Source organism: Oncorhynchus tshawytscha, linkage group LG02 (genome assembly GCF_018296145.1).
Source record: "Oncorhynchus tshawytscha isolate Ot180627B linkage group LG02, Otsh_v2.0, whole genome shotgun sequence".
Taxonomy (NCBI): domain Eukaryota; kingdom Metazoa; phylum Chordata; class Actinopteri; order Salmoniformes; family Salmonidae; genus Oncorhynchus; species Oncorhynchus tshawytscha.
The window spans coordinates 16,637,161-16,656,693 of record NC_056430.1 but is presented as its reverse complement, the minus strand read 5'-3'; the positions used below and the strand labels follow the sequence as shown (position 1 = coordinate 16,656,693).

Below are 19,533 nucleotides of genomic sequence, written 5' to 3'. Positions count from 1 at the left end.
TGCGTTTCTTTTTCTTCTAGGAAGTTTACATACACCTTATCCAAAAACATTTAAATCCCCTGTCTTAGGTACGTTAGGATCACCACTTTAATTTAAAAAATGTGAAATGTCAGAATAATAGTAGAAAGTGATTTATTTCAGCTTTTATTTCTTTCATCACATTCAACTCGTCGTGTTTGGAGGACAAAGAATGCTGAGTTGCATCCAAAGAACACCATACCTACTGTGAAGCATGGGGGTGGAAACATCATGCTTTGGGGCTGTTTTTCTGCAAAGGGACAAGGACGACTGATCTGTGTAAAGGACAGAATGAATGGGGCCATGTATCGTGAGATTTTGAGTGAAAACCTCCTTCCATCAGCAAGGGCATTGAAGATGAAACGTGGCTGGGTCTTTCAGCATGACAATGATCCCAAACACACTGCCTGGTCAACGAAGGAGTGGCTTCGTAAGAGGCATTTCAAGGTCCTGGAGTGGCCTAGCCAGTCTCCAGATCTCAACCCCATAGAAAATCTTTGGAGGGAGTTGAAAGTCTGTGTTGCCCAGCAACGACCCCAAAACATCACTGCTCTAGAGGAGATCTGCATGGAGGAATGGGCCAAAATACCAGCAACAGTGTGTGAAAACCTTGTGAAGACTTACAGAAAACGTTTGACCTCTGTCATTGCCAACAAAGGGTATATAACAAAGTATTGAGATAAACTTTTGTTATTGACCAAATACTTATTTTCCACCATAATTTGCAAATAAATTAATTAAAAATCCTACAATGTGATTTTCTGGATTTTTTTTCTCATTTTGTCTGTCATAGTGTACCTATGATGAAAATTACAGGCCTCTCTCCTTTTTTAAGTAGGAGAACTTGCACAATTGGTGGCTGACTAAATACTTTTTTGCCTCACTGTATTCTTTACTATCTATTGCATCTTAGCCGCTCTGTCACTGCTCATCCATAAATGTTATACTTTATATTCTCATCCCATTCCTTTACTAGATTGTGTGTATTAGGTTTTGTTGTGGAATTTGTTAAATATTAGGTTTGTTGTGAAATTGTTAGATACTGCTGCACCGTCGGATCTAGAAGCATTTCGCTACACTCGCAATAACATCTACTAACCATGTGTATGTGACCAATAAAATGTGATTTTACTTTATTTGTCTTACAATTAAACATCTTACTCTTACTTGTCAATCCTAGAGATATGGAACAAAATTATGCAGGACAATATGTGTGGAAGGCCATTGTCAAGTATCAAGTGAAGGAAACATTCTCTGAGAAGGACCTGAGACAACAAGCACTCAGGTAATACTGAGTCTCGTGACATTAGTAAAGGGACGGAATGAGACCAAAATCCATAAGGGAGAATGAAACCTTGGAGGGGATTCAAGACCTGCCATTGTGCATATCTGTTACAATCTATTCTCTGCTTGCAGAGGAATCATCTCTGCTAGGTTGGCCCAGACCTATAACCTGGATGTGATGGAAAGTTTGATCCCTGAGAAGCCTATGTGTGGGGAGGAGGCTTCCAAGAGACGCTCCGTTACCAGGGAGAATGGTACTGCCAGAGGTAAGACTGTTCACACTGTAGCACTACAGGGAAATGTTTCTACTTGAATAAATATCAAACGAATCTGTTACTAGACTTGCAAAGAATGTGTTGATATATTACAAGAGATTGTACTCAAAAGACCATGAAAAAAACATTACACCCCATGTGTTCAAGATGTTCTACTGTGTAGCCCAAAGCAGCTGAATGAGATTATATGTCAGGGGTGTCAAACTCATCTTCAACAGGTGAAGCACTGGGCCAAACACAAGGCTGCCTGCCAACTGATGACTGAAGCCACAGAAAAGCTCCAGAAGGACTTGACGATAACTCCTAAAGAGAGAAAGGTAGACATCAGCAATATATTGGACTGATTTAAAAAAAAAAAAAAAAATCACCTTTATTTAACCAGGTAGGCAAGTTGAGAACAAGTTCTCATTTACAATTGCGACCTGGCCAAGATAAAGCAAAGCAGTTCGGCACATACAACGACACAGAGTTACACATGGAGTAAAGCAAACATACAGTCAATAATACAGTATAAACAAGTCTATATACGATGTGAGCAAATGAGGTGAGATAAGGGAGGTAAAGGCAAAAAAAGTGTGATGGGAGAGAGAAGAGAGGTCTTATGTTGTGACAAGTCAATGGAAAGATATTTGCCTATATGCAATTTGGGATGGGATTTGAATGCAATTGTTATGGTTTTGGACTGTTAATGTTAACCTTTTGAGGTTTGTCTGTCTCAATTAAATTCCGACTTCTAGATTGTATTAATGCTCGATCTAATGCACTGCATCTCAGTGCTTGAGGAGTCACTACAGACACCCTGGTTCGAATACAGGCTGTTCGAATCCGGCCGTGATTGGCAGTCCCATAGGGCGGCACACAATTGACCCAGCGTCATCCAGGTTTGGCCGGTGTAGGCCATCTTTGTAATATAAGAATTTGTTTTTAACTGACTTGCCTAGTTAAATAAAGGTAAAACATTAATTTAAAAAAATGAATTATCAAGCAGAGTTTATATCCCTTTGATCTCAGACTGAGTGGAACTCACAGGTTGAACCTGGGAAGGAGCACAACTCAAGACTTGCTAATTAAATTGTAATAATGGGCTCCTCATTAGCTTGTCATCTTACAAGTTGTTTAGCACATTTGTTTGACAATTCTAACAATTAAATAAGCCTATGCGTCTGTCATAGATGTGAAATAGAAACATGTTTTACAAGAAACTCCAAAGTTTGTGGCCTCATGTTTTGACTCATCATCCTGGGATCAGAATCTGCCTATTGTTCAGGTAACTGCACGGTATCCATTTCACTGGGTAGTATTTCAAAGTAACTTTACCCACTTGATTGTTTAGACTGCGCGCCTTGAACTGTAAAAAAGGGTGTGCCTGTGAAGTTCACAAGTTAACTGACAAACATATAACATATACTGTCAATGGATGATTAGTAAATTATTATCCTTAATGTGGTTTTTATTTGAATGTCACTAATGAAATAGCATACAGATACACAGTGTTCAATGGCGATGGAGGGCTGGGGGATTTACACACACACATCTTCAGCTCCCGCTCTACTGTTCAAGACTCAGAAGCACCCCCTATGTGAAAACATTCCGGATGTCAAGAACAGTAGTCTGCTCTTCACTTTCTCGTCTTTCTCTCATTTTCTTGTCTTGTTATTGCGTCACATGTTAGGGTGTCCGAATAGGGTGATGGGGTCGTTATAAAGTAAACTGCTGATAATCTCGATTTTTTTCGAATTGGGGTATTTCCGTTAAGTAGCCGATAATATATTGTTTCCAGACCAGACGCGAAACTGCCCACCTCTGCTCCGTTATTCGTAATAACTTATATGGAAACTTGGTACGATAGAAGAACATCAGGGACAAGGCATCGGCCACTGCGGGGTGGATCCCGGATTTGGTAAATTGTTAAACTTTCAAAACAAGTCTATAGCAAGTTTTATGAATGATGTGAAATAGGCTCGAGTCGGTCCCTTGCTTCTTGTGTTTCTAGGCTACCCCCTCCTCCCTCATACATCTTCATCTGTGATGCTAAACGGCTGCATGTAGGCCTGATTTAAAACTATTATTCACGACATGTTTGAAGCAGAATATTGGCGATTTATTCGATTATATAATCTGACATTTGATGGTATGCAAATTAATATAACTAGTTATCTTGGTATTTAATAATAGACGGCAACGTGCTCCGTTATTAAAACAATAAAGAACAGGACAATTATTCAATAGCCTTAAAACGCTATTTTTTTTATTATTATTGCCGATTAGACCACTTTATTGATGCAGCAAATGGCAAATTATATTAAAGTACTAACACAGATAATTTTATGTCGAGAAACAATGACTTCATTCATACTCAGTAGGCTATTTTATTTCGTTCAAGCCGTGGTTTCTATAGTAAGGGAAGCATAGCTGTATGGGAAGTTCTCCCCACATTTGAAGGCTAGCAACAATGTACTACTGTAGGCCAATGTCCTGTCCATGAGTTGGTGCTTCATGATTGGTGATGCTGGATTGTGTATTATTGTTTTTAGTCACAGGTGTGATGATTGCCTCTACGTGAAGAAGGAACTGAAGCTGTGACTAACAGAATGTCTTGGGGTGAGTTCATTGAGCTCCGTGAGTTGAGGCTGCATGACAATGACCGGATAGAGCTGACCTGCTGCGAGGTGCCTCGCTCACCACCTCGCCTGGAGCGGGCCAATGCCCTGCGGATCAGCCCAGGGAAGGTCCCAGAGCTGCTCAGCCGGGTGGGCATCATCCGACTGCTGGGGGATAGCCTGGACCCACGGCTCACAGATGAGAGGGGAGAGGGACATGACTTCCAGCCCTGCAGCCATGCCCAGCCCACCTGGTGTGACCTGTGTGGAGACTTCATCTGGGGACTGTACAAACAGAGCCTGCGCTGTGCCAGTGAGTCTGCCTTCTGCTGCTGCATAGGATTGACTTGCATGATAATTATTAGGATTGTATGTCTGCATACATGTATGTCACAGGCAACCGGTGGCACCTTAATTGGGGAGGACGGGCTCATAGTAATGGCTGGAACGGAATGAATGGAATGGTATCAAACACATGGTTTCCAAGGAGTGAATGAAATGGTGGTTGATACCATTTAATTCACTCCATTCCAGACATTATTATGAGCAGTCCTCCCCTAAACAGCCTCCTGTGTTATGTAGGCCTATGTGCGTGAGTGTTATAGGGTTTAACTATGGCTAGCCTATAAGAATGTGTTTCAAGGTTATCCCACTTCTGACACCAATATAATGAAACGGGCAAGGAGTGTGGCGCGAACCCTCGACCCTCTAGTCCGTAGACATAGAAAGCATGGTAAAGAGGCAGAGTTGATTTCCGCCCGTGCAAACCAGGGTCCTACAGTATTATATAGCCTGTTTGTGTGTGCATAGGATATACTGTATGTGTTTGTTTATGTATATGCCAGGCCATATAGCTTTAAGTCCTTGTTTCTCATTTGGACTAAATGGGCTTTTTGTAAGATGGGCTCTATTCACAGGACTCAGTATTCATTAGGCCTGAATAGGCTTTAATGAGGAGTTTCTGCAAAGAGGGACATTACCGTTCCCAGCAGCGACGAACCAGCTGAGAACCAAACCGCTCGCTAAAACCCTGTTTTAGCTCTGGAGTACTTGGAAAACTCCCAAATTCAGTCAGCTGTTGGCGGCAGTCTATTCTTCAGGGCATTAAGATGGATCTAGTGTTTTTTTTATGTCTGTGTAGGTACATGCATAATCTTCAAAATTTACACTATGAACTTCCTTTCCCCTGGCTGAAACCGGCCCTTTAAATTGTTATGTGTGGCCATTACATGTGTGGAGAGAGAATTGAGAAGTGTAGCCTGTGTCTGAAGTGTATGGGGAATATACTGGTAACATCTCATGAATACACCTGTTTATGTATGGGAATATACTGGTAAACTCTCATGACAACACCTCTTTATTTGTCAAATAATCCCTCTACTGTCTAGCAATACTTGTCTGATCATGTCCTGTTTGATTAGTTAGTGACCAAATTGAAGTAATATTTTTTAGTCTGTGACTAGTTCTGTCAAACGTGTAATGACTCCATGTGGCCAGTGGAGGACAGCAGATAAATTAGAATCTCAAAATGTCCCAAAACTGGAGGGAATTGATGTCCTAAATTGAGTAAATGGATGTTTCTGTGCCAGTGCTCAACACTTCTTTTCATAGCTGACATTTCCTTACATCTGTGGAGAAGGCACAACTTTGATTAATCACTTATCTTTTCTCACAGATTGCGGATTCACATGTCACTATCGATGTCGACCTCTCATCCAATTAGATTGCAGTTTGGATCGTGGCTCCACAGTTGAACAAACATGTGCTGTAGAGACTGATACAAATGTGGTAAGAACCTCATGATCTGATGTATGCGTGTCATTTCATTTATTTTCTCTACTCAACCTCTCATTCACCGGCCATGTCGTGTGTCATGACCACCACCTATCCACTATTCAGGCCATACTCTTTGTGGTGACATGGTGTCTGCACACTCTCTGTAATCAATCATCCTAGTCTTCTTTTCTTTCTATTCATGTTTCTTTCTATTCCATGATCCCCCTGTGTCAGGTCCTTTCAGTTCAGGTCCTCTCTCTCACAATTCCCTTTGGCTACAGTACCCTATCTATGGGCATCAATCATTTATATGTATTTTATTTGTATTTATTAATGAACCTTTATTTAACTAGGCAAGTCCGTTAAGAACAAATTATTATATACAATGACGGCCTACCCCGGCCAAACCCGGACGACGCTGGGCCAATTTTGCACCGCCCTATAGGACTCCCAATCACGGCCGGCTGTGATACAGCCTGGAATCGAACCAGGGTCTGCAGTGCCTTAGATTGCTGCGACACTCGGGAGCTAGTCTTATCTTATATATTTATTTTTCTCTAAAGTGGTGCTGTTCTCTGTAGAACCCTAGGCCTACATATGTCATGCATTTGTCATGTTATGTGAATCCCCTATGCTCTGCTATCATCTGAATCCTCACATGATTTTCATCGTCTCACGTCGCATTTATTATTGGCATATTATTGGCAGACAGGAAAAGGGGGGGAGGGGTATGATGTCATGGGAGTTCTAATTTTCCCTCAGCGCCCAATCATGGCCGTTTGCGCTGGTTTTGTGTATTTTCTAATCTCAACTGCCTGGGTGGGGCCTCCGCGGTCCGGGGAGAGAGATGGAAAGGCGGGGGCTGGTCCCGCATCCTGTTCTTTGCTCGTCTTGAGAAACCGAAACGTGGCCAGATTGAACAGGAAACCGACAAAAACGTGCTTTAGAACGTTGTTGAAGTTTACAGGGAGATACTAACTATACTAGCAGTCTGAATACGCTACACACGATCTGTGAATCTCAAGTTGCTGTAGTTACTACGTGTTTATAGCGGGATACATTTTAAAATATAAATTGTTTTATTAAACGGGAAACTACGCCTGTTAGTGCTCCAATCAAAGCCGAATTAGATACAATTTGAGAAATTGTAGCGAAATCTAATCGCAATATCGTTCCAGAGTCTAACGTTACATTGCAACATTTTGATCATGAAAGACGCGGTCAGTGGTTCGGATAAGAGCCCATCCTTCGGGAAGACGTGGGGCAGCTCCACCAGTAGCGGATACTGCAGTGGGGACTCGGATTCTGAGTTCGAGCAGTACTTTACTGCTCGCACATCATTCATTTGCAAATCAAAGAAAGAGAAGGTAAGAAAGATGATTTTATCAAGCAGACAGGACTATGTCAATTGCCTACCAAGCTGTTTCCATTTAGAATATTTCTGTTTAATTAAATTTTTTATTTTCACCTTTATTTAACTAGGAAAGTTCTTATTTACAATGACGGGTTACCCCGGCCAAACCCAAACGACACTGAGCCAATTGTGTGCCGCCCTATGGGACTCCCAATCACGGCCGGTTGTGAGAAGCCTGGAATTGAACCAGGGTCTGTAGTGACGCCTCTAGCACTGAGATGCAGTGCCTTAGACCGCTGCATTATTCACTAATAGCGTGATTGCTGTAGTACCCCGAGTAACTCTACCATGGCTCCTTTTAAAAAAAAAATCATTGGGATCTGCTGTACCTCTCATATAAAACACATGTAAAAAAATTCCCTACAGACCAGTGTTCAATCCCAGGCTGTGTTACAGCAGGCCGCGAGCAGGAGACCCATGAGCCGGCGGACAATTGGCCCAGCGCCGTCCGGGTTAGGGGAGGGTTTGCCTGGCCGGGATGTCCTTGTCCCATTGCGCTCTAGCGACTCCTTGTGGTGGGCCGGGCACATGCACGCTGACTTTGGTCGCCAGCTGTACTGTGTTTCCTCCGACACATTGGTGCTGCTGGCTTCCGGGTTAAGCAAGCAGTTTGGCTTGCTTAACATCTATATTACAATGATGACTCTTACACCCTGATGCTGAGAACCACTCACAAATTCATGTTAAGTGATGCACCCATGATACTGTACCTCCTAGTTAAGTTTCGGAACACAAACACACTAGTCATGTAGCCTACTGTTCAGTGTTCTACTCTCACATCTGAACAAACATTACACTTACAAAGCTTGCACACACAAGTCTGCATACAAGCCTGCACACATATTTCCGCATGGTTTGAATGAGTAATGGCAAAATATAATCATGTCTGATTAACTAATATTTCCACATCATCTTGAATGTTATTATACAGAGTACAGTACAAAGTGATAACGTCACCGTGAACATTAGTGACTCCTTAGTAGAATGAGCTGGCTCTCATTTTCTAATTGCCTATTTAATAATTAACTGTAGGACATTAACTCAGCAGCCTTTCAATCTGCATTAGGATGTAGGTTATTGATCTGGTTTATTGATCTTTTTTTCACAGCTTGACATTGCTTTATGTAGTTTTGTGCTCCATGAATTCTGGGCAGCTGTGGCCATTCATTTCTCCAATGTGTAAAAATCAGCTAACTCTCCGCATTAGGAACATGATTAGTGGGATAAACAACACAAGAGCAATATAGTTTTGAATGGCACCATTCCTAAAGAGTTATTTATTTGTCCCTGTGATTTTCCTACTGATTTAGTTATTTTTCTTGTGATTTTGCCCCAGAGGAGAACTCATGTTGGGTACTGATGGTAGCACGAGCCATGGAGATTAATGGCTATTGATCTATGGATCATCCCTCCCCCTCCACGAAAAACAGCTACTGTTGGTCCCCTAATTCAGTGTTTACCAATCCTGGTCCCCAAGTGCCTCCAACAATACAGAGTTTTGTTGTAGCCCTTGACAAACACACCTCACTCAGCTCATTGAGGGTTTGATGATTAGTTGACAAGTTGAATCAGGTGTGCTTGTCCAGAGTTACAGTAAAAATGTGTACTGTTGGGGGTACCTGAGGACTAGGGTTGCGAAATACTGCCATAATTGATGCGCCTACGTTTTGTGCATCATATGTCCTGAATAACATCCTCACACAGGAAGCAAGAACGGACCATTAGACACCGGAAGTGCATACATGTGGTGGATACCGTGTGTCCATACCAGACATCTCAAGCGGGCGGGCGGGGGATATTTTTGTACATGAACACAGCATTAAAGAATGCAGCTCAAAGCCGCTGCAGACATTACAAACAGCTGCACGTTCCCCCATGGTGCCTCTCTCTTCAGAGATAGGAGTTCAGGAACTAGGATTGGTCAGCGCTGACATCATTGTGCTCCACTACTTCCCTATTGTAAGCTATGGCTACGTTGACACTTGACAGGAAGTTTGGAATCTGATGCAACCGGTGGTCATTTGTGAAGGAAGGAGTAGAGCTTACAGGAAGTTAGCACTGTGAAGCATAGGTTGCTATTTAGCACATTTACCAACTCTTCATTATACAGCAGCAACAAGTCCTGAAAAAGCAGTAATGCTGTTTCTCATTCAATACCATTTTGACTTACACCAGTCTAGTGCTTCCTTCCTCTCAGATACTGCGGGAAAGAAAACCAGCTTGTCCACCTCTGGGAATTTTCATTGGGCTGATTTTCTTAACTAAATGTTTAGTTCAATTGGTCGATATGTAGTGCCTCCTTAACTGTCCCTCTAATCAATTTGATTTTTTTTCAATATGAAATGTTGTGGGGTGTTAGTTTGCCCCCATTAGGCCCACATAACACATTTCTTACAGGCATCATTTTACATGCAACACATTTAAACTTGGCTTAAAGTGGTAGAACACAAAAGACTCCCAATATAACCTTTTTTTGTCTTTAGGAAGATGAGAGAGTAAGCCAAATGGAAAGAGGGCTTTTACGGCTGCTTCGACAATTAAAGTGTAGCCAATAAATGGCTTATTGAAATATTGACTCCCTTTTCTATCTCTCTGGTCAGGATGAGCAGGTCAAATGTGGGAAGCAGCAGGAGCTGTCAGGCACAGAGATCCAGCAGAAGGTGAAGGAGTACAATGCTCAAATCAACAGCAACCTCTTTATGAACCTGGTGAGTACTAACAAGTTGCCCTTATACCATTGTAGTAACATTGTAATACATCTAGTATACCATTGTAATAACATTAATAAATCTAGTATAGTAATTCAGTAATTGCTCAGTTACAATACTGCAGAATTACCCCGACAATGTAATGTCTACTATGCAATAACATGTTGATAATGTGTGTTAATGTTACATTTTATGCCAACATTTCTTCATTCTCTTCAACAGAACAAAGATGGCTCCTTCACTGGCTTCATAAAGGTCCAGTTCAAGCTGGTACGACCTGTGTCAGTTCCCCCACCGAGAAAGGGTACTGGAACACAGGATGGTGCGGGCAAGAAGAATGGGGGAGTAAAACGTTGCACCTCTTTCTACCTGCCCAAGGATACATCAAAACACCTACACATCAGCTCCCGGACATGCGCTCGTGAGGTCATCGAAGCCTTGCTAAAGAAGTTCACTGTGGTGGACAACCCTGGAAAGTTTGCCCTGTTTGAGCGCACCGAGCGTCATGACCAAGGTAAGCCTACCTCTGTGACCGGTTTTGTGGCAGCACATGTCTGTTCTTTGTTCTGCATTGACATTACATACAGTAGATAAATACAACGAGGTGCAATACAGTTGATTAATTAGATTGTCCTCCTGTATTTCTCTCAGTGTTCCTACGTAAGCTGTCTGATGACGAGCGTCCACTCGAACTTCGTCTGTGTGCTGGACCCAATGAGAAAGCCCTCAGTTTGGTATTGAAAGAGAATGAGACTGGAGAGGTCAACGTGAGTATTGAGCATGCATTGGGCATTCATTCTCAAACCAACATGGCCATTTCACATTGTGCAGCATACACTAATGCTCTGTCTCCCTCCTCTCTCTGTCCAGTGGGATGCCTTCTCTATGCCAGAGCTCAAGAACTTTGTCCGCATGTTACAGCGTGAAGAGGAGGAGCATGTCAAGCAGATTTTGCAGCGCTACACTCTGGCCCGCACCAGAATGCAAGAGGCCCAAGCTGCTGCTTCCATCCCTGGTGGTTCCGCCGCTAGTGGTTCCACCCCTGGCTGAGAAACATGTCGCATATGGGACAACCTGCACCTCTGACTGACAACCATCACAAGATGACCAGTCATCACTGCATCCAAAGATCCCAGAGAACACAAGTGGACACCTCCCTCAAAGGAGGAGAGTGAAAGAACGAATGAGAGCGAGAGGGCGCATGAGAGCAAGAGGGCAAGCGCGTGTGAATGTGAGAGCTATCAGAAGTGCCGTACAGCTGGAGAGAGTCTGTTGATAATGAGAGTTGAGAAACAGTATATGAAACTGTGGCTGATGAGAGACTGGCTTTGTCCAGTACTGCCTCTCATTATGGGGGCGCCATTTCACTATCCTGGGTGAGCTACCTGGTTCGTAGCGTTTATCACATTGTTCTTGCTGGAAGTAGGGTCCATAGATTATATCATTTATAGCTTTGGGGTAACGATCAAAGATAATTGAGACACCTGAGTGGGGTAAGCCATATCAAAAAGCTGTTTAACTCCCTTAATGCCAAGCAATAAGAGGGTAAACAACCTACTAGCTAAGACAAATGTTGAACATATTCAGGTGCTGTCTGCCTCAGTATCTCCAGACCCAAATGCTAGTCAGAATAACAAGCAATGGACATTATGGGCCAGGTAGGTACCCCAGGTTTCCATTTGACCCCAATGTCTGCCACATACCTCTTGCACATCCGTACTGTGATGGATGTTCCTCTTTTTGCTGTCCCTTTATGAAACTGAGTGTGAGTGCCCCATGTGTTGGGTGCACTGTGAATGTCAATTGAGAGGACAATCCCCAGGTTGATTTAATTGATAGGGGAATCTCATCCTTGAAACACTTTGAACTGGAAGCTGATGATTTTTATGGAATGTTTGTTTGTTTGTATATCTTTTCATGTTCTTTATGAGATTTTAAACCTAAAACAACAGAATAATAGAGTTGAGAATTGGATTCATATTATCAGTACATGTCTATATTGCTTGAAATAATAACTTGACGGTCAATTATTCAAAAAATATGTTTTTACATATCCAGTGTCAAAATATTTTTTACAAAACAATAATAAATTAGCACTGTTCACATTAAATAAGATATCCTTCACAAAGGTGTGGTGTCTCTTGGTGATGGGGGTATTCCATTGGGATGATATTCATTTACTAAATAATGCTATCCTCACTTGGCAGTTATGGCTAGTTGCGAGTATATGGTTTGCGGTCCAAATACTGAAAAGACACACTCTCTTCCACTTACCCTCGCCTTATGCCCTTGGGGGATACTCCGTCGCCATCTTGGCGGGTGGTCCAAATGATTAGCCAAGCAAGGGAAGTTTGCAACGTAAGGCCCTCAGGCCTCGTTTTCATTGAATTTTGCGAGTGTATAATTATGTTAATTCCGGGGTCTGAAACTCCCCATAATTCAATTCGCGACGATTGTACATCCGCTAAAAAAAGTCAGCGAAAACTTAAAAACAACATCAATGGAGAAGGCAACATACAAGTGTAAGTAAAAACGAATGCAAATAAGTTTGGAATTGTGCTACTAATTGCACATGACGGCACAAACACGTCTCGTTAAAAGCAAATATGTTTTTGGTTATCTTTTGAAAATTGTAGAAAAAAAACATTTCCCTTCCTCAGAAGTTCCAGCTAGGCAGACTAACGTTAGTTAGCTAGCTATCATACAGTAGGCGTAAATTAATGATATATTTAATATAAGTAGACACGCAATCATAATTGACTGTTGCGCATATAAATCAAATCAAATTTTATTTGTCACATACACATGGTTAGCAGATGTTAATGCGAGTGTAGCGAAATGCTTGTACTTCTAGTTCCGACAGTGCAGTAATAACCAACAAGTGATCTAACTAACAATTCCAAAACTACTGTCTTATACACAGTGTAAGGGGATAAAGAATATGTACATAAGGATATATGAATGAGTGATGGTACAGAGCAGCATAGGCAAGATACAGTAGCTGATATCGAGTACAGTATATACATATGAGATGAGTATGTAAACAAAGTGGCATAGTTAAAGTGGCTAGTGATACATGTATTACATAAGGATGCAGTCGATGATATAGAGTACAGTATCAACGTATGCATATGAGATGAATAATGTAGGGTAAGTAACATTATATAAGGTAGCATTGTTTATATATTTACATCATTTCCCATCAATTCCCATTATTAAAGTGGCTGGAGTTGAGTCAGTGTCAGTGTCATTGTCAGTGTGTTGGCAGCAGCCACTCAATGTTAGTGGTGGCTGTTTAACAGTCTGATGGCCTTGAGATAGAAGCTGTTTTTCAGTCTCTCGGTCCCAGCTTTGATGCACCTGTACTGACCTCGCCTTCTGGATGACAGCGGGGTGAACAGGCAGTGGCTCGGGTGGTTGAAGTCCTTGATGATCTTTATGGCCTTCCTGTAACATCGGGTGGTGTAGGTGTCCTGGAGGGCAGGTAGTTTGCCCCGGTGATGCGTTGTGCAGACCTCACTACCCTCTGGAGAGCCTTACGGTTGAGGGCGGAGCAGTTGCCGTACCAGGCGGTGATACAGCCCGCCAGGATGCTCTCGATTGTGCATCTGTAGAAGTTTGTGAGTGCTTTTGGTGACAAGCCGAATTTCTTCAGCCTCCTGAGGTTGAAGAGGCGCTGCTGCGCCTTCTTCACGATGCTGTCTGTGTGAGTGGACCAATTCAGTTTGTCTGTGATGTGTATGCCGAGGAACTTAAAACTTGCTGCCCTCTCCACTACTGTTCCATCGATGTGGATAGGGGGGTGTTCCCTCTGCTGTTTCCTGAAGTCCACAATCATCTCCTTAGTTTTGTTGACGTTGAGTGTGAGGTTATTTTCCTGACACCACACTCCGAGGGCCCTCACCTCCTCCCTGTAGGCCGTCTCGTCGTTGTTGGTAATCAAGCCTACCACTGTTGTGTCGTCCGCAAACTTGATGATTGAGTTGGAGGCGTGCGTGGCCACGCAGTCGTGGGTGAACAGGGAGTACAGGAGAGGGCTCAGAACGCACCCTTGTGGGGCCCCAGTGTTGAGGATCAGCGGGGAGGAGATGTTGTTGACTACCCTCACCACCTGGGGGCGGCCCGTCAGGAAGTCCAGTACTCAGTTGCACAGGGCGGGGTCGAGACCCAGGGTCTCGAGCTTGATGACGAGCTTGGAGGGTACTATGGTGTTGAATGCCGAGCTGTAGTCGATGAACAGCATTCTCACATAGGTATTCCTCTTGTCCGGATGATAAAGCACCCACAAGTACCTGTGGCTGAAAACACAATCATCGCGGGATGAACGAGTGACGAATTTCCATAAAAGAAATAATTCCTGCCTCCTTTTTAATTTATTTATTTTATTAACAACAAATGAATACAGGAAGTACATGTGGGAACACAAGTATATATAAATAATATACAATGGACAATAGGGCTAGGGGGTACAATATCACATTATACAAGGACCTTAAGGGACATACATACACTCTGAAAGATTAGTGGAATCTGTGTGGGTAGCTGGACAGGTAGGATGACTGACAGTGAAGGTGAACAGGTGGTCACGTGACAGAGGAATGGATGAGACTGAGGCAGGAATTCCTTTAACCATAAAGTGGTATATTTACTGAGTAGTCTGTGGATTCATGGACGCATAGAACTTCTGGATCAGATGGAGTTAAGGAAAGCAGCGAGATCAGGCGATGGCAATTTCCTCCTTTTATGGAGTTGAGATCTGTCGGACATTTCCACCTGACCTAATTAAAGCGCCCCTGGCCCAGCTGAGTAAATGGCAATGAATTAAAGGATTATTCCACCAACTCCATGGGCCTTTTCTACACACTCATTATTCTAACAGCTTTTTGTTAGTAGAGTATTTAATTGTCTTAAAATACAGTTCAATTTTTAGAATATGTGTTTTTTTTGTTTGTAAATTTACATTTGTCAATATGAAATTTGGCCAAAAGAACAATGAAAATAATTACATAAATGTTTCAGTTTATTTCTATCGTAGGTAAAAGAATTCAAGCAGTACATCTCTCCACAATATTGTAAGATCTTCATAAATGTGTTAAATTATAAATCTACTGATGTCTTGCCACAGTTTTCTTACATGAATACAATGCCAAAAAAGATACAACACAATTCCTGCCTCCCTTTTTTTATTTTTTATTATTTTTTTTATTTTTTAATTTAATTTAATTTTTATTTTTAATTTTTAAATTTTTTATTAACAACAAATCAATACATAAAGCACATGAGGGAACACAAGCATACATAGATTACAAACAATGGACAATCGCGCTAGGGGGTACAATATCACATTACAATTACACAAGGACCTTAAGGGACATACATATACTTACAATTCTAACAGCTTTTTTGTTAGTAGAGCATTTAAACCGTCTTAAAATAGAGTTCAATTTCTTTTTGTAGGGTACGAAAATGTGGTTTTCTGTTTGTAAATTTACATTTGTGTATATGAAATTTGGCCAAAAGAATAATGAAATTAATAATTCTTGCTTTCCTTGCCCTGCAAATGTCTACTTGTTACACGTCATGAAACGTCATCAAAAGTGTCCACTTAATTTGAAAGCTGAGAGGGATAGGGTGTGTCTTAAGTGTTTGGACTGCAAACTTTGACAAAGATAATGTTACTATTATTTACTTGTGATGGTGTACAGAGTTAGTAAAGGATATTGTGCAAACATCTACCTACATCCTCTCCGTACTGACTAGAGGTACATTGTTTATGTCACTCATGCGCAAGCTCAGCTGACCAACCGTGCGGTTCTTTCGATCGTTTAGACCATACATGACGTATGGCGTGATTGTTTTTTGAGATCTGTACTAGCTAGCCAGCCATTTTAGCTATTTAACAACAACAGTGTATTTGATCAACACTACCGTACTCCAAGGACGAATAGAAGTCACAGCTAAAATAATGAATATGTTACTGTAAGTGCTGTCACCATAATACACCGCTAGCTAACGTCAGTTTACCTTGCTAATTGTTAAGTTACTAGGCTAGCGTAGCAAACAGCCGCTGAGATAGTTATCTAGCTTTGGTTGACGCAGTTTAAAAGCTTAATTAATTTACTATATTAAGATAACTTAGTTTGCTATCAACTGTAATTTGAACAGTGTTAGGTTAGCTAGCCATTTTAGCCAAGCTGGCCAACGTCGTTCGCTAACTACTATAACAAGCTAATGTTAAGTTGACCGTTTGAATGCCAACTAGTTAGCAAGCTAACCTAGCAATTTAACTTGCTAGCTAACTATTGTTTGGCCTATGTGGTAACATCAGGCTAGCTAACGCAACAGCTTGTGTGTTTTATCAGCAGTGCCTATGGCATAACTGTTCTTGTTTTCAGATCCAAACCAGGAGACAACTGACTGTCTGTACAGCTCATATACTCGTTGCCTAGGGGGTTTCACAGGGGATAATGTCCCATCACTGAAGATGGGAGGCAGTGGGTCCAAGGTGAAAGGTGCTTGGCCATTTGCTGGTTCCGGAGCTGGAGGTGATTCAGGCAGTGAGGGGCAAGAAGACCAGTCTTTGACCCGCCTCAAAGGGACCAGAAAAGCAACCCCATTTATTTTCACAAGGAGGAGGTAATAATGTTTGCTAAATGCAATATGTAGCCTATATGATATGTGATACTTAGTGAAATGCTTTCCAATACCTGATTTTGTGTGTGTGTGTGTTGATAGCTCTCTTTACTATGATGAGGATGGGGACCTGGCTCATGAGTTCTATGAAGAGACTTTGGTGACAAAAAATGGCCGGAAGAGGTCCAAGCTGAAGAGGATTCAGAAGAACCTCATACCTCAGGTACGCTGATTGGATGATCACTTGAGAGTCCCAGACTCTGTTTTGGAAAGGTTTCCAGTTACCCGTGGTTCTTGTTTATAATTACTCTTGTGGGTATTGTTATCTGTTTGTAGGGAATTGTGAAGCTGAACCATCCCCGGATCCATGTAGATTTTCCTGTCATCCTCTGTGAGGTGTGAATCACATTGGTCTGGTCTAATGTGGAAAAGATGTCAGTCAAAGGCTGCCCCACACTACAACTGCTCCATCTTGAACGCTGGTGTTCCTCTGAGAAGATGGATGAGATGTCTGACTACAGCTGTGGACAGACCACTGAAGCTATGTTGCGGAGAGAAAGGGGAGGCGGATAGATGTTTTGGTGAAAGATAGAGGATAGAATAAAAGTACTGCCTTTTGTGACATGTAGAGAAGTGTGTGTGTGGGAGAGAAAGGTAGCTCAAGATAAGGGAAGGTTTATGAATTCCCACAGTACATGTTGACCATTTTCAATTTTATCATATCTATGTCTGCCTCTGATTGGAGCCAAGACCTGCACTAGTGAACTTTTAATGTAAATAAAAATAATCTGTCTGAGTTGGAAATACTTGAATAAATGGTTTACAAGGCTAAAAGACTGAGGCGTCCCCTGTTTTTATGAAGTCCACATATGGTTCACAGTCTGAGTTTTGTTCCATAACAATGTGGTCACAATATCGATGGTTTTGTATTCTGCGATTTAAAGACTGATTGGCTCAATTTACTAGTCCTTCTCTTTCTCGTTATCATAATCCTGGGAAGCTGTTGGTGAATATATTTTTTTCTCTCTGCTGTATTTCAGTTTAGGCACCAGGGGGCAGTGCTCTTGTACAGGTGGGTCTCAGGTTTGATTTTGTAACGTTTTTGGGTCAGTCATTTATGCCAGTTGACTTTGAATAATTTAAGATGATTATGACATGACGTTTCTAGTTGTTTATGATAAAGTGAAGTACATTATATACATATTGAAGGTTTGGGGGAAAATATTCTAATGATAATTTGTACAGTATCTAATGGTTCATGATCATGACATATTGTATGTTTCAGTGTTGTTTTGCTCTCTTGTAGCACACGGCTGGCTATGGGCATAATGGCCATCTCTGGCCCCTGTAATTGTATGGAATGTGGTTGGGTGTGTTTCAGGGCCAGGGGTCAGACTGATGTAATTCCTCCTTCATTCCTTCCTTTGATGTTCTGCAGAGCAACTTCCTCTGAGATGGCTTACTCTCGAATGGGTGAGGCTTGTTTATGATCATAAATTCCTAAAGCGTGTTTTAGCCATACTGATGGATTTAGCAAGAAGAGTAATACATCCAAATAGCATACTGTAAGCAATTTACATGGCGTGATGGAAAAAGGTGTGTGAGGGTGTAAATATGTACATTTCAGTTGCATCATGACATTTTATTTAATCAGAAAGTCCCATGGAGTTCAGAAGACCACTTTCCCAAGGGAGACCTCAACCTCAAATCAAATCAAAATCAAGGCATACTTTCAAATGCTATAGGCAGTTTATGTAAAGTATGTGAATTCATGGGTTGTTGGTGTAAAAATATATTTTCATACTTCTCAAAGATAAAAATGAATTTTATAAAGCCATCTCCCACATGATCTACAAAGTTCAAAATGTAACCTGTGTGAGTTCCAGGCTATTATACAGTCCTATGGTCCCTCTGATTTTTAAAGTGCTTGTGTATGATGAAGGTGACAGTGTGTTTCCAGTTCCCCACATTGTTATCACTTCCTGGAGGTGCCTGAAGGCTGATGATGTAATGTCCAGGAGTCAAGGGTCAAAGGGAAGCACGCAGGATGGAGGGAAACTGCCCATCCCTTCTTGTCCCTCACTCTCTCTTTGTCTCATTCACACGCATACTAGCAGGTGAGTCAGCAGAGCTTGGAGAACAAACAGCGGAACAGCATCAACTGAGTGACCCCCCACAGGATGAGGCCTCACCTCACTTCCAATGTTTTTTGTCTATCATGTGCTCTCAGATCCTCCACGTTACATGCACCCTTTAGGCATATGTTTTGTTGGACTTTGCTTCTAACTATTCATTTAAAAGCTTTCAACCCCAGCCTGCTCTAAATCTTTCCATGATCTTGGCAACATGACAGCATGTGGTACTTGGTTGGTTCATTTGAGCCACTGCCAATGGCCATCTCATTTGCCTCAAGCGGAACATCTGCATGCCAGATGTCTGTGTCCAGACAGAGTTTAAATGCTACTAGTCCTAGAGATATACCATGCTTGCTTACATGAACTATAGGTTATTCTGTAACACTTTATATTATGGTGTAGCCTACTTACAATGATTTATTAAGGGGTTTAAACTGTCAATTATAAGTGTATAGATAGTTTATGAATATGTAATGAACATGTTTAAAACATTGGTTGCACTTATATGCTTGTCATTTAACTGTTTGGCCAAAAACTGTATATGAACTCAAATGGTCCTGTGTGGCTCAATTGGTAGAGTGTGGCTTTTGCAACGCCAGGGTTGTGGCTTCGATTCCCATGGGGGACCAGTACAAAAATGGATGCATTTCTGGATAAAAGAGTCTGTTAAATGACTAAAATGTATTAAAC

General features: G+C 41.8%; 2 protein-coding genes across 4 annotated transcripts; both read left to right on the top strand.

The window, feature by feature from the left end:
* Positions 1-3,162: 3,162 nt before the first annotated feature.
* Positions 3,163-12,127, top strand: LOC112247305 (ras association domain-containing protein 1). Of its 2 annotated transcripts, XM_024416025.2 has the most exons (7): positions 3,163-3,477; positions 4,112-4,490; positions 5,853-5,965; positions 9,968-10,075; positions 10,298-10,589; positions 10,727-10,842; positions 10,946-12,127. In XM_024416025.2, exons 2-7 carry the CDS (start codon positions 4,169-4,171, stop codon positions 11,123-11,125), a joined length of 1,131 nt encoding a protein of 376 aa, XP_024271793.1. In that variant the 5' UTR covers positions 3,163-3,477; positions 4,112-4,168; the 3' UTR covers positions 11,126-12,127. The 2 variants fall into 2 exon arrangements, with proteins under 2 accessions (XP_024271793.1, XP_024271794.1); XM_024416026.2 differs by lacking the exons at positions 3,163-3,477; positions 4,112-4,490; positions 5,853-5,965 and adding an exon at positions 6,467-7,320.
* A 3,550-nt stretch (positions 12,128-15,677) lies between these two features.
* Positions 15,678-17,544, top strand: LOC112247323 (tumor suppressor candidate 2). Of its 2 annotated transcripts, none has more exons than XM_024416058.2 (4): positions 15,678-15,837; positions 16,471-16,711; positions 16,811-16,931; positions 17,045-17,544. In XM_024416058.2, the coding sequence occupies exons 2-4, from the start codon at positions 16,560-16,562 to the stop codon at positions 17,108-17,110; spliced, it is 339 nt and encodes a 112-aa protein (XP_024271826.1). In that variant the 5' UTR covers positions 15,678-15,837; positions 16,471-16,559; the 3' UTR covers positions 17,111-17,544. The 2 variants fall into 2 exon arrangements, with proteins under 2 accessions (XP_024271826.1, XP_024271825.1); XM_024416057.2 differs by having other exon boundaries at positions 15,678-16,054.
* Positions 17,545-19,533: the final 1,989 nt, after the last annotated feature.

Excerpts from the sequence above, each read along its gene's own strand:
- LOC112247323 (XM_024416058.2), top strand. The coding sequence starts at position 16,560 with ATGGGAGGCAGTGGGTCCAAGGTGAAAGGTGCTTGGCCATTTGCTGGT. Across the intron at positions 16,712-16,810 it reads TTTATTTTCACAAGGAGGAG|CTCTCTTTACTATGATGAGG; the intron begins GTAATAATGTTT and ends GTGTGTTGATAG. Across the intron at positions 16,932-17,044 it reads AGAAGAACCTCATACCTCAG|GGAATTGTGAAGCTGAACCA; the intron begins GTACGCTGATTG and ends ATCTGTTTGTAG.
- LOC112247305 (XM_024416025.2), top strand. The coding sequence starts at position 4,169 with ATGTCTTGGGGTGAGTTCATTGAGCTCCGTGAGTTGAGGCTGCATGAC. Across the intron at positions 5,966-9,967 it reads TAGAGACTGATACAAATGTG|GATGAGCAGGTCAAATGTGG; the intron begins GTAAGAACCTCA and ends CTCTCTGGTCAG. Across the intron at positions 10,590-10,726 it reads CACCGAGCGTCATGACCAAG|TGTTCCTACGTAAGCTGTCT; the intron begins GTAAGCCTACCT and ends TATTTCTCTCAG.